The sequence below is a fragment of the Stegodyphus dumicola genome, chromosome 6 (genome assembly GCF_044657685.1).
Source record: "Stegodyphus dumicola isolate Sdum_Otavi_A_Nest chromosome 6, ASM4465768v1".
In the NCBI taxonomy this organism is placed as follows: Eukaryota; Metazoa; Arthropoda; class Arachnida; order Araneae; family Eresidae; genus Stegodyphus; species Stegodyphus dumicola.
Genome location: NC_140773.1, coordinates 166,727,335 through 166,749,880, shown reverse-complemented (window position 1 = coordinate 166,749,880; position 22,546 = coordinate 166,727,335). Strand labels below are relative to the sequence as shown.

The 22,546-nt window shown below is 30.5% G+C and overlaps 1 protein-coding gene across 8 annotated transcripts in view; it reads left to right on the top strand.

Annotated features, from left to right (window-relative positions):
- The window catches only part of LOC118193901 (leucine-rich repeat flightless-interacting protein 2-like), a 212,760-nt gene extending 192,068 nt beyond the window's left edge, over window positions 1-20,692 (top strand). For all 8 annotated transcript variants that reach the window (XM_085819145.1, XM_085819146.1, XM_085819147.1 and 5 more), the window contains 6 exons: window positions 2,194-2,374; window positions 4,182-4,231; window positions 5,238-5,355; window positions 8,897-8,976; window positions 9,089-9,193; window positions 13,649-20,692. In XM_085819145.1, the coding sequence (XP_085675271.1) occupies window positions 2,194-2,374; window positions 4,182-4,231; window positions 5,238-5,355; window positions 8,897-8,976; window positions 9,089-9,193; window positions 13,649-13,756 (642 nt within the window). In that variant the 3' untranslated portion in view covers window positions 13,757-20,692. The remainder of the gene's footprint in view (window positions 1-2,193; window positions 2,375-4,181; window positions 4,232-5,237; window positions 5,356-8,896; window positions 8,977-9,088; window positions 9,194-13,648) is intronic.
- The last annotated feature ends 1,854 nt before the right edge of the window (window positions 20,693-22,546 follow it).

Here is a 22,546-nt window from a genome sequence, read left to right as displayed (position 1 = left end):
TTTTTTTGCGTAGTGTAAATTATACTCTTATTAATCTGGTAGACATTAGGATATCTTATAGTATTTTAATGTATACTTTTAATTTTTTCCTGCAGAAATACTTCCTATTCATTTTTGATAATTTGATTTAAATTTTTAAGGTGGCTTCTTATAGGATAATTTGGTTTTTATTAAGTTTTTCTTCATTGGTTATGTGTCAATAGATAAAGAAGATATTGGACTTAAGTGTATTACTGGAATCAGAATCATGTACTGTTTCTGGCATTTAGTAACATTTGCTTTCTTCTTACATACGCATTTAATTTAATTCTTTGCTTTACTTCATAATTATGATTATTTTTTAATTCTTAAAAATTCCATAATCTTAATCATTTTAATTCCTGAGATCAACATAAAAATGGTATTGCAGATCATTAGAATAAGTAGTTCATTTTTCAAAGTCCACTACAGTCAAAAGTCATTAATCCGGACTCGTCGGGACTTTGGTGATTCGGAATTATCGATTTTTCCGGATTATAGATCATCAGTTTAAATCTGGTAAGATGGCATGCAGAAATTACAAAATTAAAAATATGAAACTGTAATTTATGAAATAAAGAACAATTATGATCTAAAGGGTATCAAAATTTACAAAAAGAAAAAGCTTAATATTTATTTGTTTGCTTTCTTAAACATTTCTTTCAATGTAAGTTGTTTAAGTTCCTTCGTTTTATGTGATAATACTTTCTCTTTAATTCTATAAACAGACATAATTTTTTGTTCAGTTACAAAGTTTCGCTGTTCAAGTCCCGTTAATTGCTATGCCGAGAATACCCACTAACGTGTCAATCAAAATTTTTTCGTTTTCACTAACCTCTCTGTTACATTCTTCATGTCTTTATCCATTTTTTGCAGCAATTCCACTTTTTGTTTGATGGACATCGAAACATACTTTCGTTTTGTACGATCCTTTGGGAGCTCCAGATTCGGAAATTCTATTTGACATAATTGAAAGTTCAAGTTTACTTTTATAGTATTGCTCTTACAATCTGCAAAAAAAGCCGGATCCAATTCGAAAATTAAGGAACAACGCAATCATCAACATTAACTGAAATAGATAATTAGATAATTTTAGCTTATACCGTTCGTTATACATAAAACGTGCACGCGAAAACGTATTCTGCGCTTGCACACACGCAAATGCGCAGTCGTAAGAGGTATTACGTGCACGCGTAAACACCTATGCACATGTTTTAACGCAGCACATGCGCAGAAAGTTTTTAGCTTTGAGGTCCGGATTATAGATCATTCCGGATTATGGGTGTCCGAATTAATGACTTTTGACTGTACTTAAAACCTTATTTTGATTTTTGGTATAACATCAGATACGTGCATATAAATTAATGTTTTTATTGCAATAAATTTCAAAAGTTTTTACCTTTTGCTTAGCATTAGTGATTTCTTTCTTGGTGTTGCTTTTCTTGGTATTACTTTTGACATCATCGTTTCAGTTGATCCAACAGACTAAACTGAAAAGTGGAACTACATAACAAAAGACACAACCAAAAAAACAAAAATAACCATTTCAGCTAAATGAATAGTTGTTTACTTTCTTTTAATGTTTCCCTACTTATTTCTAGCTGTTTATTTCTTAGAGAGGACAGGCTTTTTTTTTTCCCCAGAGCAGGGGCGTAGCTAGAGGGGGGCAAGGGGGAACATCTGTCTCCGGGCGCAGAAAAAGGGACACCAAACTAATGTTACGACATTTTAGAATTAAATGTTTTCCATCCTTAGCAAGCAGTAGGGGGCACGAAATCTTCAGTTGTCCCTGGGTGCTGAAAACCCTAGCTACGACTCTGCCCCAGTCTTTTTTTTAATTCATAAGCACAGACATTTCTTAGGTTTGGAGAAACAAATTTTGAGGGCAACTTTCTTGTACACTTTTGTCTTGTGCATCATCTGGTTTTGCATATTATAGGCTAATTTTTTAATCTTTAGTAAGATAATGAATAATTTTCTGACTGAATTTTTTTTAAAGAAGACACATGAAAATTCAGAACTGCATGCTTTTACTGTCATTTGATCAGATTTGTTAAGTTAGATAACCTCCTACATTATTTAATTCATTTTTTAAACTGAAATCAGGTTATTTAAGATGCAAACTTTTTAAATAATATGCCTATTTTATTTTATTTATTTATTTATTTATTTTAGGAACATGGTTTAGTTTTAGTTGGTGGGGAGGAGGAAGAAGTGAGAGATGATGATGATGATGAATATGAAGGTGATAGTAAAAAGAAAACTGAATCTGAAAGGAAAAAAAAAATTGCCAAAATGGCATTGGTTTCTCAAGAAGGAGCAGACATACTAAAACAAGCTGGATCAGGATCATTAGGTAACTCATTCTAAGAACTAAATGTGAAATTCGGGTCAAAATTTATTTTTAATGCTCTTATTTAGTTGAAGTATTAATGCTTGGCTATAGTTTATTGTAGAAAAGTACAGATATGTGTATAGTGAGCATTTAATTTTATGTTAAATTTGATTAGCTGTCTGTTATAAGTTGCAAAAAAAAAAAAAAAAAGTGTGAGACTGCTCATTCTGTGCAGGAACTGGTAGCTTTGCAGCAAATCCTTTGAAAGATGTCCATTCTCATTTTTTGATATCCTAAACAAGTTTCTACCCTATGCATAAGCATGTGTCCATTCAGTGTGTGTTTCTTAAATGTTTCATATTGCATTATATCATAATATTGAAACAATGGTGTTTTGAAATTCGGGGAAATTGATACTTTAGTTAAGGTGAAACAGGCATGCTTTATTAAGGGCATAAGGTTTCAGATCGTGCAAAACCTTTTCCAAGACCATGAAGTCCTTGAAGATAAGAGTCGTCTTCTGGAAGGTTCATAATGGGAAAAAAAAAATGTAGTGAGATTTCAGAAATCTAATGTAATCAAATAATCATTTCACAATGAACAAAATTTTTAACATAGGAAATGTGGAAAGTGAATACTACCCATATTTAAGCAGACAGATAATTAAAGGGGGAAGATGTGTGTTTGCTTTATATAGAATGCACTTAAAGTAACAGAAATTCCTTTAAGACACTAACAACTTGTATATTGGATTTCCTAATATGATCCAGAAATGAAATGGCAAAGCTAGGAATGGCACACAGGCACTCATCTTGCTTCTGAAAAACGAGGATCAGTAAATCCAAATTCAGAGTCACCTTGCTTTATTGACAGTCAGAAGATTATTCACAAAGAACTTGTGGCTCAAAAACAAATTGTGAATGAATACTAATAGATTCTCAGAAGACTTCAAAAAATGTTATTAGCATGTAATGATAAATTCAAAGCACTTGAATAGTGCACCATGATAATATTCCTTGTCACACTGTGCTCACTGTCACTAAGTTGAATCATAAGGGCATTTTCAGTAGATCCACAGCACTTTTTTAAGTGATTCGAGTTTTCATGCCTTCCCCCACCACCACCACCACATACACACTGAAAATTCATTTGCAAGACTGCCATTTTGACTTCTGTTTCTTGTTAACTTTTTGATTTTTCAAAATTGAAAGTGATACTATAAATAAAAACTTGTTGACTTGTTTTGAAGTGTATTCTTAATTTAAACGAACGATTCTTAATTTAAACATATTGTGAATATGTTTATTTGGTATTTATTTATTAAAATTAAAAGGTTTAAAAGATACAGGTAAATTATTAATAGTTCTTTCTGCTAATTATACTACAGATTATTCATCTTTCCTTCGTTTTTCAATTGCTGTTAGATTAACCATGATTTTGGGTTTGCCATAATTGCCATTCCTAGTATTACCCCAGGTAATGATGAATCTACTGCAATGTATAACTAGTGAATATCTCCTTTATTTCATAAAACTAGTCATGTTTCTCTTCTTTGCTCACCCTATCATATTTCACACAGGAAATTTAAATGTTGGAGTTTCTGGAAGAATATTCCATCTATCTTTATGTTCATATTTAGTTAATATGCTTCATTAAATTCATACAATCTTCTTCAAAAGAAGTAAATATTTCTTTAGTTAAATTATTAATCTAATTAATAAGCAAGATTTTGAAGTTTGACTTTTTTTCTTTAATAATTAAACTACATGATATATTCTGTCATTATAATTGTGTTGACTCTTTTTTTTTTTTCTTTTTTTTTCTGAAGATGTGAGGTTGAAAAAACTTGCAGAGGAAAAACAAGAATTATTAGATGAGGTATTTAAATTTTTTACTACTGCTTTCATTTTTTTTATCATAAGCTGAAATATTAATCCCTGTGTGGCTTTTCAATGGTTCTTTTCCAGTTCATCTGTTGAAAAATTTATATTTATTATTCTTATATTTCTTTCCTCTTTTAAGCTTTTTTTTTATTATTATTTTATTTTATTTTCCTCTGTTTTGAAATATGTTAGAAAATTAGTGAGAAAACTGAAAGCATTCGCATTAAGCAAATATTAATCTATAAAATTTCATTGAAAATGGCATGGAATGGAAAATGAAAGCTAGTAAAAAAACATGAGTAGTGCAAAGTATTTACTGTATCCAGGTTTTTTTGGAAATATATTTAAGGTAAGATTTGTTTTAAGATGTATAAAAATTTGTGTATTATGTAATTCAGATGTTTTTCTAAGAACTTATGAGAATTATTTGAATTATTTTAAAATGAAAAACAATATGTGAATTGTGTAAAAAAAAAATTGGATTAAATGTACAGAATATGCAAAGCAGGAAATTTTCGCTAAAAAGAGATATTGGCAAATATATTCTGTTAACATACCAGAATTAAAATTTTGAGTTCAGCTTTTATAAAACATAGTGCTTTGCATAATTGAAATATAGAACTGAACTATGAAAAAAAAAGAAATTGAATGGAATTTCAGAGAAAAACTTGCTTTTCTTTAAAGAAGGCCTGTTAATGAAATGCTGTATGTGCTTAAAATGCGTAAAAAATGAAAATTGAATTTTATTTGTGGTACTTAAACTTTCTGTTGAATTTATGCGGCAACCACTATTTCTTCATCAATTTGTGATTTTATATGAATCCAAATCTCTCTGCATTTATGAATTTGTACCTGTAGTGCTTATTTTTTTTTATTTTTGTTTTGTAATTGAGAAATGTTGCATATTGAGTGCTTTTCATAAGAAATTTGTCTTTGTAACTTGGTAACTGTCTTTTTGTAACTGAGTAACAAACATTAAAGAAATATTTTTGGTTTTGTAGATTTATCGTCTGAGGTTAGACCTTGAAGAAGAAAGACAAAAAGCATACAAATTAGATAAATTATCTTCGATGAGATCTGGGGCAAATGGCCCTGAAATGAAACTCATGGAAGTGCAAAGTGAGTCATTATCAAAGTATCAAGTGCACTATAATAATATCTTTTTAAAAGTTTATGCAATGTAAGTTTATAAAATGCAAAGTACAGTTCTGGTTACAAAAAGTAAATGACCTCAAATCTTTAGAATGATAAAATTAATGTTTAATACATGATAAATTAGGAAGAGAATTTAAATTGCTATTTTTGTGAGCTCTAGTGGAAATTTTCAAATATTCCTTATGATTGCCTGATATAAGACTGACATGTTTTATTTGATAATGGTGAAATATGTTAAGTCTCTCTGGTTAATAAGGAACAATGCATATATTATTAGTGAGAAAGACATAGGCAGACTTAATTGTAAAGGTGATAATCATCACTATAATCCTTTCAAAGGACCAATATACATCAAATTTGATCTCTCAAAATACATGTTTTACTGTTCCTTTAGAATTGTTCCATACTTTTTTAATTTTTTGAACTCTCAAGCTTGAGGCCAATAACATTCATCATGGTAATATTTGTAAACTTTGTAAAGTCCACAAATTTTACCATGCTTTTATTAAATATAAAATGCGTCATTAAATAAATTACCAATGTATGTTTTTATTTAATAAATTATTTTAAAACGAAATCCATAAAATTCCTTTTCTCATTGAGAACTTTTTACAAACATTTGAGGGAAAAGTTGATACAAAGGTCACTCTTAATTTTTTGCGGTATGCACAGAAGATAAGTAGCAGGGAAAAAATCAATTATTAAATTTAAAAATACGAACTATTTTAGCATAGAAGACGGTTTTTTATTGGCCAATTGCAAGTAGTTTAGCATTAAAAAAAATTTAGGCAGAAGGAAAAGAGTTGATGCAAGAACATTATCAAGCTATGATTTTCAATGATATTAAAGTGGGATTAAATCAAGAAGAAAATGTGTTCAATGTCTACAATTAGCATTTCAAAATGAAGGCCCATCTTGTGCTACTGTAATCAACTGGTTTACAGAATTTCACAGAGGTCACTACTCTCTTCAGGATGAAGAACACACAGGAATACCTTTGTCAGCAGTAATCCAGGATAATGTGTCTGCCATACAGAAAATGCTAATCAATGGTAATTGCTGCACCTTTTATGTATTTTTAACCATACATAAAATAATTGTATATGAGAAACTAGTTTGTCATTGAGTAACTTATAATTTAACTGAGCACCAAAAAGAGAAATGTGTCAGAATCAGTAAAGAAACCCTCAAGTTACTTAAAGATGATGCCCGCCGCATTATTTCTAAAATCATAACTGGTGATGAAACATATATACCATTTTTTTTATGTTCCAACAGTATAGTATGTGTCTTTGAAGATGATTCCATGCCAAAAATGGTAAAAAGACCACATACCATTAAAAAAGTAATATATGCTGTGTTCTTCAGATGTACAGGACTGGTCAAAGCCATCAAGCTGGAAGGACAGAAGTCAGTCACATAGCTAACTGGTACAACAAGTGTCTTCAATAAGTGAATGCTAGAGGACTCATGCTCCACCATAACAATGCATCTTCTCATTCAGTAGGTGTAACAGTTGAGTTTCTGGAACAAAAATACATGAAAGTGATAAAACATCCACCCTATTCACCTGATCTAACTATGTGTGACTTTTGGCTATTTTTTAATATTAAAAAAAAAAAAAAAAAAAAAAAAAAAAACTTGTGTGAACTTCATTTGCATCTCAAAGATGAGATTGATGAGGTTATAAATGCACTTTTTTCAATGATTCCAAGAAATATATGGCTTGAAGCATTTCATCTTTAGAAAATTTGCCTACAGCCCACAATGATGCTGGAGGAGACTACTTTGAATGCATCTAAAATTTCAGAAGTATAACTTTACAAAACTATGATTCCTATCAAACCAAAAAATTTCAGAGTGACTCTCAAATTGTTAATTTTAACAAGGTTCTGAAGCTAATAAAAGTAGGTTATTAATTTTTATGCATATCTATTACCCATAAAAATGTAAACTCTGGGGTGATGACCGTACACTGCACTCATGGAATGACTCCATATGATAACTGGTACTGGTTGCATTTGTTAAGTTTGCATATGGAACAAAATACATTTAATATAAATCTATGAAAACATCTGTTAACAATAACAACATAGAAGCAATTATTCTTAGTTATTGTCCTTATTATATGAGGAACTTGCTAGGGCCAATTGTGTTGGAGTTTAGGAGCATTCTGAGTTCTTGCCTTGTCTAAAACAGTTGGCAGAATGAATTAGTCATGCCTTTGAATTTTTTTGGTTGCATTTTACCCCTTCGTTATAGTTGAAACAGTATGAGAGGAGCAACAAGATCTTTGGTCGCCAGCTCTCTAAAATTGAGAGTCTTTGGTGACAGACACAGTGCAGATCGCTAAAGACCCTTGATGCTGGCCATGAAGTTATGATTCTTGTAATGTCAAGTAGAGTTGTAACTGAATGAATCGTTGCTTTTACAATGTCAGAGCCTGTCATCTAACATCTCATAACAGCTCGAACACTATGACCTATGCACATGTGAGTTTCTTATCTTTGTGTGGTCTATTGCATTTCTATTTCTAACATAGAAACAACAAGTAATTTAGGAAGTATTGTAAACAAAATTTCTATTATTTTTAAAGGATTAGGACTAAACTCATCATAGTATTCCATTCAGCTGTTTGTAGGATTTTTGTATCAATAAATTGCTTCAATGTTGGAAAGATCTCTAAAATGAAAACCCAGCTCATAGTTCTAGTATTTGTTTCCATATTTCAGGTTATCTATACCTAGAAATTGTGACCAATTTGTATTTTAAAAGAAAACGTAGTTTAATACATACATACATATATATATATATATATTGCGCAAAAATTTTTTAAGACCAAATAGGTCTTACAGCACAGTACTTACTAGCTTTTCAATTATATATATATATATATATTGCGCAAAAATTTTTTAAGACCAAATAGGTCTTACAGCACAGTACTTACTAGCTTTTCAATTATATATATATATATATATATATATTATTAGAGCTAATAAGTTTTTCTCACACATATAATTTTAATATCTTACAATATGAAAAAAAATGAAATGAAAAAAAGAATTTTAAACAAATTACTCTTTTATCATTTAATCCTTTTTAATGCTTGAAAATAAAGTGTTAAAAATTACATTTTTAAATACTTTTAGCTAATTTATTTGAAATACAAAAGTATTCAATAAATCTTAAATTGTAATCTAAACAGTTTACATGAAAAGAACCATGTCAATTTTCTGAATTCGTAGAATAAAATTTTTATATATCACTGCTTATATGGTGTGAGGGAAAGAGATATATACATATATTATCAGAGTAGTTTCATGAAGGCCAAAAGATGTGAAATTTTAAGAAAATCTGACTGTCAAAATATGTTATAATTATAAATATTTTCCTGTCTATGTAGATGGGCTGGGGAAGATCTTTTATTGTTTATTTATTAAAGATACAATATATTATTTCAAAAATGCATTATTTTTAATGAATTGAAATCTTTATATTTTTATAGGGGAAGCTAATAAACAATTAAGTGATTATAAATTTAGACTAAAAAAGGCTGAACAAGAAATAACAACATTGCAGAGCAGTGTGAGTATTAGTTTGCTGATATTGTTAAATAATTTTATGCACTCTGTAGTATTTTGGCGTAGTATGCATTAATTTGTGTCTTATAATCAGATTTTGTAAATATTCTTAACAGGTTTCTAGGCTTGAAGGACAGTTAAATAGGTATAAAACTCAAGCTGAAAACTCAGAAACAATTGAAGATGAATTAAAAGCCGAAAAAAGGAAACTTCAGCGAGAAGTAAGTCTCCAGAAAAATTAAGTTTACCTAAGAAATTAGTTATTGTACATTTTAAATATTTGTATATAATTGTTTCAATAGTAATAGTAAAATGTAATCATCTAAATAGATAACTTAATCTTCCAAGCTTCATGGTCAAACTTCAAATTAAGAGTGTCTTCACTTACAGTCTGAAATAAAATAATGAATATTTTAATTCAGTAGAAAATTAGAATCTCATCCTATATATATATATATATTGTCTAACTTGGATAATTGTATATGAAAAGCTAGTTTCATGAAAACAATTTCAGTATGATATTGTTTCTATGTATTCATATATCTCATCTCTGTACTCCAACTGCATTGCCAGCTCCTTCAGAAATATTGAGAATAAAGCACACTGCCACTACCTCCTCCACTGATTGACTGTTAAGAAGAAACTGTTGCATGTCTCTCATGACCAGACTGGTTTCCTAGATGCTCCCTAGTGCCAGAGATATTTGCTACCCTGATTTCAACATTATCAAAAAATGCAGATTTAACATCGACTGCCAATGTACACACATTGCTATTATTACAGAATTTTCGATTATGATCAAAGATAAAAAAAAAATTAATTAGATAGGGATAGGCCAGTCCAGCCCAGGAGCCCTTTGAGTCAAACTGATTTATTTGTGGAAGGCAGTTATTTTTTCCCGCACTAGGATACAACTGACAGCAGTATCTTAAGAATAACTGATTTTAAATCTTTACTTTTTGATTTGCTGTTCTTCGCAATTACAAAGGTGATTTTAAAAGTAATAACATATTAGAACACATTAAAAAGTCATTGAAGCATTTGGAATTTTTGGTAGAAATTTTGAAAGGAATACTGTTTAATAGTTTTACACAAGGTGAAATGGCAGAGTTTAAACATGGAGCAAAAGTGCACAAGAGATATAAATAGGTGTTAAAGGGAGTACTTAGGATGAGACTTAGATCAAAGAATTGTTTACTTTGGGTATAATGGAATATATACTGTTCCATACAGTGTTGTGAAATTATTTTACATTTTTCTTTGGGGTTTTGTGAGGTTATTATTGTACATTTTTCCATGCAATGTGCTAAAGTGGTAAAATTTAAGGTGGATTTTGAAAACTAAAATCATTATTTTCCTCAATTAATGTTGTGTTATTATGTTATTTTCCTAATGGTATTGGGAAAAGCAAAAGTAGTATTTTTTTAAACTTTAGATTTATAACTGGCTGATATCACTGTAGCTACAGTACATAGCAAGAGAAAATGCTGACAAATAATGTATTAGGAATTTGTAACTTGTCATCATTCATTCTCTTTATTCAACTCTATCATTAGCAAAAAATCTAGACTATTAAAAAAAAGTAACTTCAAAATTTGATGTCAGGCGAAATGTTGCTCAGTGCTCAGAAGAGTCTAAAAGAAATTAAAAATTATGCCTTTTTTATTAACAATGAGTTTAATAGTGTTGAAATCAATGGTGCTGTTATGAAAAGCATATAAAAAATAGGGGGTTGAGATAAATTTCTTAAAGCATATATCCATGTCATATATTTGAAAACATCCTGAACTTTAATTTATAATTAGATACTATCTATTGTGTTTTTTAGAACTGATGAAAAGAACAGTGATGGTAAGAAACTGTCAGATATTATCCCCAACCTTAATCAACTGGTTGGAACTTTGAATGATATTAAATAGCATATCATTTGTTTTTAAAGTGTTTTGAAATTATTTGAATAAAAGTTATCAAAATTTCAGAGTTAGGTCTTCTAATATAAACACCTGACACTCACCATAAAATATCAACACCTGACACTAACAATTCTTCTGCTAATTTGCACATATTCTGAAATATCTCTAATTAGAGTCAATATCCCATACAGGGAAAATTTCAACCAGGTTTGAAATATGAGGAAATCTACCGCCCAATGCTTAAGGACTGAACTTTACTTCTTCAGTAGTTTGCATCAAAAAGTGTGGGCTCACCTAGATAGAGTCCTGTGCAATGTGAACTGAACTTTCAATATAAGTATTTACACTTCATAGTTAATTATATAGAATTACACTATATAATCGAGCTGAATTTTCAATATGAGTATTTACACTACATCGTCAATTATATAGTCTTCATAGTTTTAAGTCGATCCTGAATTTGGACCATGTCTTCTTGCCACAAGAACTTATTTTGTGAGTGAATAAGGTCTTTGCTGAGTTCCAAATTTGCAATTTTTGGAAAACAACATGCCACTGTTTCTGGGAATATTTTTTCCAAAATATGATATTGTGACATTCTACGGGTTCGTGGATTTGGAGTGATTCATGACAGCACTTAATGAAGTATCAAAACACAATTTATTTGCCAGTATTACTCGGGGCAGATCCCAAAACATATTTACAGTTGTCAGAAAACTATGGCAAGTACACTGAAACAATCAGCAAAGTTTCTTGAAAAATTTATTAAATATACACAGCCTTCAGGCTACAATGGTGAAGACAGCTTCATTTCAAAACACTAAATACAGCTCCTAACTCGATTGATTGCTCTCAGAGCTCAGGAAGGGCTTATATAGCTTTTGGCCTGCATTCGAGAACATTCTGAGCCAAACTGATAAGAAGTCATTCCAGAATGTTCTCCATCTGTCTAAAGCGTATCGCCAATTTTGACGCCAAATGTCTCTCGCCAAATATGGCAACCTTGCTTTCTTTTGCCATTTTCTTGCAACCCTAAACCTGCTTTGCGGGTAAGCTATCATACCTCGCCTGGGCATTTCGTAACAATATCCTCCGTGCTTTCATAATGAAACAGAATAGAAACCAGAGTAAATCACAGCTTGTTCACGTGAAAGAACTTTATTTCTGAGAATGCAGAATCTGCTGATGGACTCCTCTGTAAATTTTTATCTGTATAATCTATTAGTATATTTAATAAATTTTTCAAGAAAATTTCAGTGTCAGTTCTGTTATAAAAAAGTTAAAAAACTTACTGTTACAGTGCATATGTATATGAATTAATGTTATGTATTAAGAACTTACATTATTACTGTAACTTGCAACAATTAGTATACACTGCCCTCCAAAAGTTAAGGAACAGCATGTTTTTGTGTCTAATTTGAGAATAAAGCAACATAGAAACCAGAAATTTAGAGAATATGTTCACTAAACAGTTCTTTAATGAATGTGACATGGAATGTTTCTAAAGTTTAACACAAACATAAATTACAAAAAAAACTTCACTCTTGGCAGAGAAATCCAGTCTTGGAGAAACAGTATATCATAGTTTTTTGAGAAAAAATGGGTTCTAATAAGGAATGTGTCCACCCCTAGCTGCAATACATTGCTGGCAGCAATGTTTCATGCTGTCAAGTTGTCAGTCAGTGAAATGGGTGGCAACAACCAAGCACGGAATAATCCTTGTTCAAGCTCATCTAACAACATTGGAGGAAGACTTAAAGCAGCAACCTTCTCCCAAGGTAATCCTTGCCTTAAGATGCTGTATTGGATTCAGGTCTGGAGATTGAGCTGGCCACTCCGTCCACTCCATACCGTGACCCTCAAGATATTCTTCAGCAAACCGAGCTCAGTGCATTGTCGTCCATCAGAAGAAATCCAGGAACAATGGCAGCAGCATATATGGGCAGACATATTGGTCAAGAATCTTGTCTCGATATCTCACTGGAACACATGCAGGTTAGTGTGACCACCGAGAGATATCCCAGGCCAAACCATTATTCCACCGCCTCTGTAACTCTGTCTTCCCACAATGTGGGATTGGTTGTATCTGGTGCGCTGTTTCCTCCCGATCAGGTGATGACCTGAATTACTCTCTGTTTGTGAAGAAAACAGATGCCCATTGTTTACTGGTCCAAGACATGTATTCTCTTGCCCAACATAAACAGGCACCTCAGTGTCCTCGGGTCAAGTGGACACAAACACCTGGTCGTCTAAGACGACTCGTCTTGCATACAGACCTGTATTGTGCAGGCATCTGCACACTGTAGTAGCTGAGATTCTTGTTCCTGTTGCCACTAAATAATTTGCCATGAGTTGATGCACAGTAATGTTACTCCTCCTTCATTCCAAAAGAGCTAAATAATGGTCTCCTGCAGGTGTTGTAACTCTAAGTCTGACATTGATAGACTCTCCACGATATTAACAAAATTACTAATAACAATTGAAGATCAACACTCACGAACAAAGCTTACAATTTTTGTATTTTTTCTCCAACTCCTATATAAGTATTCCTTTCTATAAAATAAAGTTATTGTTTTTGCATACATTTTCTTAAACTTCATTGCTATCATGTATATAAACTGTAAAATTAAATGTTACTGACATTTTTGTAATGGAGAGCCTTCAAAACATGCTGTTCCTTTTAACACTGTAAAAATTCTTCATTTGTTCTTCTTTCTTGTATTTTAAATTACTTAGAATTTAAGTATTTTTATTTTGTTTCAGCTTCGAGAAGCACAAGCAAGAGTAGAAGAATTAGAAACTGCTAATGAACATCTACAAAAACGAATTGATAAACTTAAAACTGTAAAAAATGTGCTTATAAAAACATGAGTGATGTAGTAAAGCATTGTGTTTAAAAACAAATAGTGCCAATCAAAAATGTTATTTCATCGTGTTTCATGAAGAAGGAACAGACTGAGGTGTTTAAATAATACTTAAATAATTTAGTTAAAAGACTGCTTTCACAGTTTCAAGCATGTGTGATAAACCTCATATTCAATGATTAGTGTGTTTTTAATTTCCAAGCAAAGTGTGATAGTCTTATACTAGTTAACTGAAATATCCAATAATCAGTGCCTTGTAAATTTATGTAAATTTTAGAAAGAAATGTTGTTAAATAGAAAGTTTATTATAAATGCTTTGCTGCAAACTTTAATTGTTACAAATGCATGCAAAGAAACTACCTTTTAGTAGAGACATGTTGTTTACTGGTATGCTCATGTTATCTCCACTGAAGGAGATAAAGTAATACAATTTTAATATTAACTATTTTGTAAAATGTACATTTTCAAAACATCACCTGCCATCTCATGCTTTCTTAAACCTTTTTCTGTGCAAGGATTTTCATAATGAATATACAATTTCACTGGTAGTCAAAATTTATTGCACATAATTATTTAGTAAAGCTGTTCACAAATTTCGATCATTAAGCTATTTGATTAACTACATTATTCATGGTGATACTTGAGATAATCAGCCTTGTTGTTTTATAATGTTTTCTCCCCAGATCTTGAAATGATTTACAATATTGTATTTTGATATTGTCATATGAACATTGTTTTTAATAATGCCATTACAGGTTGCCTTATACTGTGTATGCAGTGTATATCCTCATTCATACTGCATTACTCAGTATAAAAATATTCATTATTACTAAATAAGATCATCAGAAATAGAGGCAAATGATTTAAATAGAAGCTATAATAAATCCCCAAAAGCAGTCAGTTCTAATTAAGTGAGATATTTTGAAGCTATAATTTTTTGATCAAATAAAGCTTAACTAATTAAATACTTATTGGAAATTTAAAAAAAATTTTAAATGTTACAAATTAGTCAAGTATATTCTATTACTATAAATGGTGTATTCAAATGAAATACGTATTGGAATGGAAAATATATATTTAATAGTAATTAATATTAAAATAATTTATGGACTGTTGTGAGATAAATGCCATATCTCTTGGAAGCAGTCTTGTTTATCAACTTAATTACAACTAAAACATCTGCAAAGGTCTTTTCAGGTTAGAACTTTCATCAAGTAAAAGACAAAATTTTGTTGTCTTTAAGGCAGGCTTCCTGAATCACTAATAATGCAATGATGGTGAAGCTTACTTTTATCAAAACAAAAATAGACTGAAAGTGTTTTAAATGCTTTCACTCTCATTATCCCACTGTGAATTATTGTGGATAATATTGTTATGCATGTATGCTCCTGAAATTAAAGTTCAAAGAAATTTAATTTTATGATGAGACTGAAACCATTGGCCTTGTTTAGCCTAAACGGACAGCATTATATTTTATCAAATGTCATTGTTAGAAACGTTTTTATCATTGAATAGCTGTGGAAGTTTTAAAATATCAAATAAATGTAGATTTATTGATTTATACTGTGACATACACATATAACCATTAAAACATGAGCAATGAATTAGTAAATTAAGAAGCATTTTTTGGAAGTACATTATTAAATTAATTCATGTATTAATACTATGTCATGTTAATTTAGACTCAGTATACATTTTATTATTTCAAAATGTTTAATTAACCCCATAATAATGTATGTATGCATTACTAGCATAATACGAAATAGTTTTATATGTTTTTTTTAATAAATTTAATGTAATTTTAATATTTATTGCTCAAATATAACTTTTTTGTTTTTTATTTGTGCATCAAGTATAACAAATAGAATCTTACACAAGTTTTAATTCTTAAAAGTTATATATTCTGTTTATACTTTTGAGCAAATAATCGGCTAAAACTTGCATGCTCTGATATATTTATAATTTCTTAAAAAAAAAAAAATTAAAAATTCGTATTTAAATTGTCTGTGTTTAGAAGCATATATTTTGATATCTTTATCATTTTCTTACTTGATTTCACTATGTAAGTTATATGGAATAAATCCTGATTTCTCTTGACTTATATTAACTAATATAATAATATTTTCAATATATAACCAAATATAATACGAGGGCTATCCAGAAAGTAGATTACGTTTTGGAATAAAAAAATAAACAAAGTATAGGAAACAATTTTTATTATATACAGATGAAAGCCACACTCAAATACTACTTTTCTACATAGTCACCATACAAATTAAGGCATTTATCGTAGCGATGTACGAGCTTGGAAATTCCTTCGTCGAAAAATTTGGCCGCCTGCGCCTTCAACCACTTCGTTACCTCTTCTTGCAGCTGTGCGTCGTCATCAAAACGCTGCATAGCCAGCCACTTCTTCATTGCTGGAAATAGGTGGAAGTCGCTCGGTGCCAGGTCAGGACTGTACGGCGGATGAGGAAACAACTCCCACTTAAAAGATTCAAGAACTTTACGAGTGACATTTGCCGTGTGGGGCCGGGCGTTGTCGTGAATCAACAAGATCTTAGAGCTCAACATTCCTCTGCGCTTGTTTTGAATTGCTCTTCTGAGTTTTTGGAGAGTTTGGCAATACCTTTGAGAGTTTATTGTAGTGCCTCTTTCCAGGAAGTCAAAAAAATTACACCTTTTCTGTCCCAAAAAACAGTCACCATCATCTTCCTTGCTGACATTGTTTGCATGCATTTCTTGGGTTTTTGGGGAGAACTTGTGTGCCCCCACTGCATTGATTGCAATTTCGTTTCACAGTTCACATGTTTCACCCATATTTCGTCACCAGTAACGATGCGATCGAGTAAAGAGTCACCATCCTTATGGTAAGCGTCCAAAAAGTTCAACGCTGCAGCCATTCGCTGATTTTTGTGGTCCTCTGTCAAGATTTTTGGAATCCATCTTGCACAAAACTTGTGGTAACCAAGCTTTTCGCTGATGATTTCGTGCAACAAACTTCGCGAAATTTGTGGAAAACTCAAAGAAAGTTCCGTTATTGTGAAATTTCGATTTTCACGGACTTTAGCATCGACTTTTTCGAGAAGTTCGGCGGTCACTATGCTGGGTCTCCCACTTCGATCTTCGTCGTGAACATTGGTTCGGCCATTTTGAAATCTTATGACCCACTGACGCACTCCACCTTCAGTGATAATGTTGTCCCCATACACTTCACGAAGCTGCCGATAGATTTCTATCGGTTTACAGTTTTTTGCAGTCAGAAACCTTATTACTGAGCGCACCTCGCAGCTCGCGGGATTTTCAATTAACGCAGACATTTCAAACCGTCACAGTATCTGAACGGAGCACAGCACGAACCTCTCACTAGCACGGCTAGATGCAGACTGAGCTGCGCAACGCTCTGACCCCAAGATGGCCGCGCTAGCCCCGCCCCTAGCGGACACAGACGGAAACGTAATCTACTTCCTGGATGGCCCTCGTAACATATGATAATATTTTCATTGAAAAATGGATGGGCAAAAATGGAATTTTGAAAAAACTATGTATAAAATTTTAAATATGAATTCTTAGAATAAGGATATTAAAAGTCTGCTAATTCTCACCTAAGTAATAAAGTTTCACTTCTGTTGAATCTACTGAAATTTATTTTTATAACTTCCTTTTAGACTTTTCTATGCATTTTCCCCCTGTAAAAATATTATTACAAATCTTTAACTATAGTCAAATAATTTCTAGCATATTTTATTTTATTATCTAAAAGGCATCTAGGTGTTTGAAAATAAATGGTGAAATGATAATTAATTAATGGAAGATTCACAAAGTTAAAGTTGATCATTACTGATAGTTTTGCAGGTACTTGCATATTATTCCATCAACAATGAAAATGTTGCCAAGCAATGTGATCTGGTGCCAGTTATGGATAAGCATGATGTCACAACTCAGTCGTAACACCTGCACTTTTATTTGATGTAGCCCTGGTCCGTTCTTAAAATTCACATTTTTGTTTACATGAACAAACATATAAATTAACTGTCATTGTTATATTTTTCTTGCATTTTGGGGGGGTTGGAAAACATTTTGGCACCAGCCTTTAAGCAATGAATAATTTTTTAAAGTCATGGGTTCCAGCCATTAAAAAAAAGTGTATATTAATGGACACATTATGATCATCTAAATACAGTCAACAACACAAAAATAGACTGAAAGTGTTACCTGAGGGAAGTTTAGCATTCTAAAAGAGCTTATGGTAAAATCAGAGAGGTTAATAAAATAGTAGTAGAAATTGACGAAAACTTTTTGTATGTAATGCAAAAACAAAACAATGAATGATTGGTGCAAATTTAGTGGGATTTCTGCCAACTGTCATGGTTAATGGGATAATATGTAAATAACATAATGCTGTGAGCAAGTAAACATTGCATTTACATTACTGGCCTATATCAAATTTATTTCTACCTCTGAAACTGTTAATATAAACTCCTTTTCTAATTTAGTTTGGCTAAATTTTATACTTTTGATTTAAATTAACTCAGCTATATTAAGTTCAAATTTGAATGCACTAGAAAATTAAACTAATGATTCATACAAATAACAAGGCGAGTAACCACTTTCTATACAGTCTGCAGGTATACTATTATATAAGAAAATAGTGATCTGTGCATCTAATATTAGGAAAATATATTATTTTTAAGCTAAATGCTCATCTGTCTAATATTGGAAAATTATATATTTTTAACTGAATGCTTAATATGTAAAAAGCAGATTGCATTATAACTTGACTCTGTAATATATACTTTAATGATGCATAAAATGTTAGATTTTAAACTGATTTTATTTTATACTATACTAACATTAAAAATAAAATTTTCATGTTAGATTTAATTTTAAATACTAAGCTGTGAAATATTTTGCTGTTCCTCGAAATGTCGTAACATTTAACTGCATATTTCATTTTCTGTATTAAACAGTGTGGTATTTTTTTAGAGAAAGGGGGCTTTAGTCATATGTTTTCCTTTATACAGTTTATTTATTTTAATAACTCTTTGTAAGTGCCATATGACAAAGTATTACTTCAAGAGAAAAACTTTTTAATACTAAAAAGGAAGTATTTATTAATCTTAAGATGAAATTATTTATTGTATTATATATAAAAAATGTGATTTCTGAGAATGTTTATATTTAAGATTTACATGCATTAGTTACTGAACCACAGAATAAATTTTTTATACTAATGTTCTGAATTTAGTAAGTAAAGGCAAACTTCCATTTGTCAGAAATATTTCTGTAGATGCTCTGGATTTTATGAAATGTACGAAAACTGTTTTACTTGTTAAAAAATTACACATAAATAAATACTCTTGCTATCACATTGAGTAATCATGTTCCTATAAAACAATTCATTATTTAAAATTATGTTATCTACTTATGGTAACGTTAGAAAGTTCTATGGATGTTGCATTTATATTGATGTTTTCAAAAATCAATCAGTATTTTATTGAATGTATAGTTTCATAAAATTTTGTATGTAAAATTATTCAGTTTGTTCAGGTAGAATTGAAAAATACTTGATATGAAATGGCTGCAACCAATGACAGGAAAACTGATGTAAAATTAAATCAATTTCACATGAAATGAAATGATTTCTTGTAGACATTTATGCCTATAAAACATCTTACATAATTAAAATTAATATACATGTAAATAATTTTGTAATTAGTATAGCAATCAAATAGTTAGCTATATTTTATAAAATATAAACAATACATGAATTATTTTTATGTACAAAACTTAAATAAATTCATTTAAGTTCTCAGATTAAAATTTGAGTGAAACTAAGAAATTTTTAAAAAAAATATTTGTATATATAGCCTTTCTTTCTAGTCAGATGTGTATTTTATCAAAATATTAAATGATATACAAGAATATATATGAAATTATGTATGTGCATTATTTTGAATAGAACTGTACCTCTGGTAATTCAAATATGCTAAAATTATTGTGTTTAAACAAGAGGAAAAGTTAACAAATTGAAATTTACTTACATGTGAAACAAAATTTTAATAAATATGTATCATATGAATTATAATGTTTTATGTCTGCATATGTACGCTTTTACATTTTTATTCAAACTATTTTGAACTTTTGCAGGTTTTTTTAGTATTGATTAAAAAACGTTATACAAATGATAATATAATCAGAAAAAGTAAACACTAGTAAATCAATTATTTTTATAAAATTTATCATTTTAAAACTGTAGATTGGATATTTTGCGATTTTGAAATCTTTTAGTGAATGTTTTGTAACATTTGCTTAGCATAAATTTGATAGAAGCTTCCGGAAATTGTGATCTGATTTTTCTCCCAATGCAGATCTTCCCCATGTTTAGCTGTTAACTACATGTTTCTAGTCATTTATATGAAATTATGTGCCTATAAAAAATATTAATTCTTTATATGATGTATGTGGTCCTGGTTTTCTAAAAGGCTGAGAAATAATCAAAGCAAGTAGTTTAATAAATTTTTGAATGATAATTTAATGCTTTTGTGATAGTTTATGACATGTAACATAGTTTATAATAAAATGTAACTAATTTTTAAAAAATAAACCTGGTGCATTTGCCCCTTCAAAAATTCATTGGATGATACAACTGATTAGTTTATTGCTAAAAATGTGTATAAATAAAAGTGTTTGTAGTTATTTGTAAATTGTACAGATTTAAATGTTGCATGGAAGTGTGTTGTGTTGTTTCTATTTTTTATTGATGTATGGCTCGATGCTGTAATTTCCTAGAGGATTGTTTTAATATGATAGTTCTTTGTATTAGAAATAACTTGTGACAACAAAATATTTTGATTTTAAACAAGTATTTATTATAATATTTTCTCAAACTGTTTAATGGAAAATTTACTATAAAAATTAAATTTTGATTTTTTGCTTTGTTTCTACTGATATTTTATGGATACATACCTCCCAGTTCTTTTCACACCAAAATCTTAAAATATGTATGTAGGCAGATTATTAACAATATATGCACATAAATCTAACTCGGATTTGTCAGAAAAATAGTAGAAAATACAAAATCAAAACGTACACAGCAAACAGTCTGCAAAACAAATATGTATAGTATTGATTGCTATTCATGTTAAATATGTATAGTATTGATTGCAATGTATTGCTATTTATTTTGGTATAAGAACATTAATTTTTAACAAACGATTGGCAGTTTAATAATTCATTTAAGAATATTTTGTATTTAATTCCAAGCACAAGTATTAATGCACTAATGCAGCGGTTTTCAACCTTTTGACTAATGCACACCATCTAAACAAAAAGTGAAAAACTTTAGTTCCACCACTACATTTTACAAATATTTTTTTCAATTTCTCAATAGAAATATTAAAAAAAAAGTATATTTTGCCATTTGCACAACCTGTTGGCTATTTGTATTACATACGCACAAATAAAAATATTAGATTACCATTTTAATTAATAAAATTTAAGTTATGATACTTTAATTCTAAAATTTTGTATGAAATTTGGGCCTCTTTAAGACAGATCAATTTCTGTGTGTTTGCTTTTATTTAACTTAGTTTTAACCGCAAATTAGGGATCCATTTTTAATTTTGATCTGTATTTACTTTCCAAATATAACATGGAGGAAAATTCTTATTCACACAAATAGGTTATGCAAAAAGGCAATAAAAACTTAATAGCTTTATTTGAAATGCCTTTAAATTCCTTTTTTCGGTTCAGCCAAAAGTGTGTTATTTTTTTAAGTTTTTCAATTAGATTTCGATCACAGAAAATTTATATCAGTTGTTTGTTCCCTTCACGATATAAAATTTCAGGTACATTTGAAAAAAAAGAGGGATTTCTAATCCAATTTTCTTTTTCATAGTCTTTTCAATTTTCTTTTGATAATACCGGGTGGTTATAATTAAAGTGACCCTATTTAGACCCCTGTAGAACCCATTCTGCCTATCGTATTTTGATGAAACTTGGTATATACGTTATATGGACTACGGGCAAAAGATTTCTGCAATAAAAAATAGTTTAAATTTTGACCACCAGATGGCAATTTTCAAAATTTTTTATGCGAATTAGTCAAACCTATAAAGAGGCTTGCAGTCAGCGCCAGAAAATCGTTCTGTGTGCCTTTGTCATCGTTAATCACGCTCTTACAGAAGAAAGTTCGACCTTTACTGGTAAAACTGTTTTAACAGAACGGCAGCAATAGCTTAGTTGCATGTCTTCGTTTAAAAGGATTGCGAAAAGAGACCATGTCAAAGAATGGCTTGAAAGAGATCATTATGAAATTTGAAGAGACTGGAGACTTGGGTGTGCTGCCAGGAAGAGGACGGAAATCGGTTGCGAATGAAACTGTCTAAAGAAGTCGCTACTGCTATGGTTGAAAGAGCCTCCAATTCCCTCTATTCTTCATTAAGTGCTGGATCGGTGTCACGTAAGTTTCCGATTCCTTGGTCGACAGTAACGAAAAATTCTGCGATCCATTTTAAAATGGTATCCGTATAAGATCAACATGGGGCAAATGCTGCAACCTCAATACCACCATACACGCTCTGAAGTTGCTTGCCAATTTTTGGCGAGAATGGATGTTGATGATGCATAGCCTTGGAAAATTCTATGGTCAGATGAGGCGAACTTTTTTTTTAGATGGAGCTGTGAATAATCAAAATTGCCGCATATGGGGTGCTTCACCTCCTAATGTCCTGCATCAATAACCACTGCATTTTGAGTATGTGACTGCATGTAGATTTGCTGCTGATTTTATCCT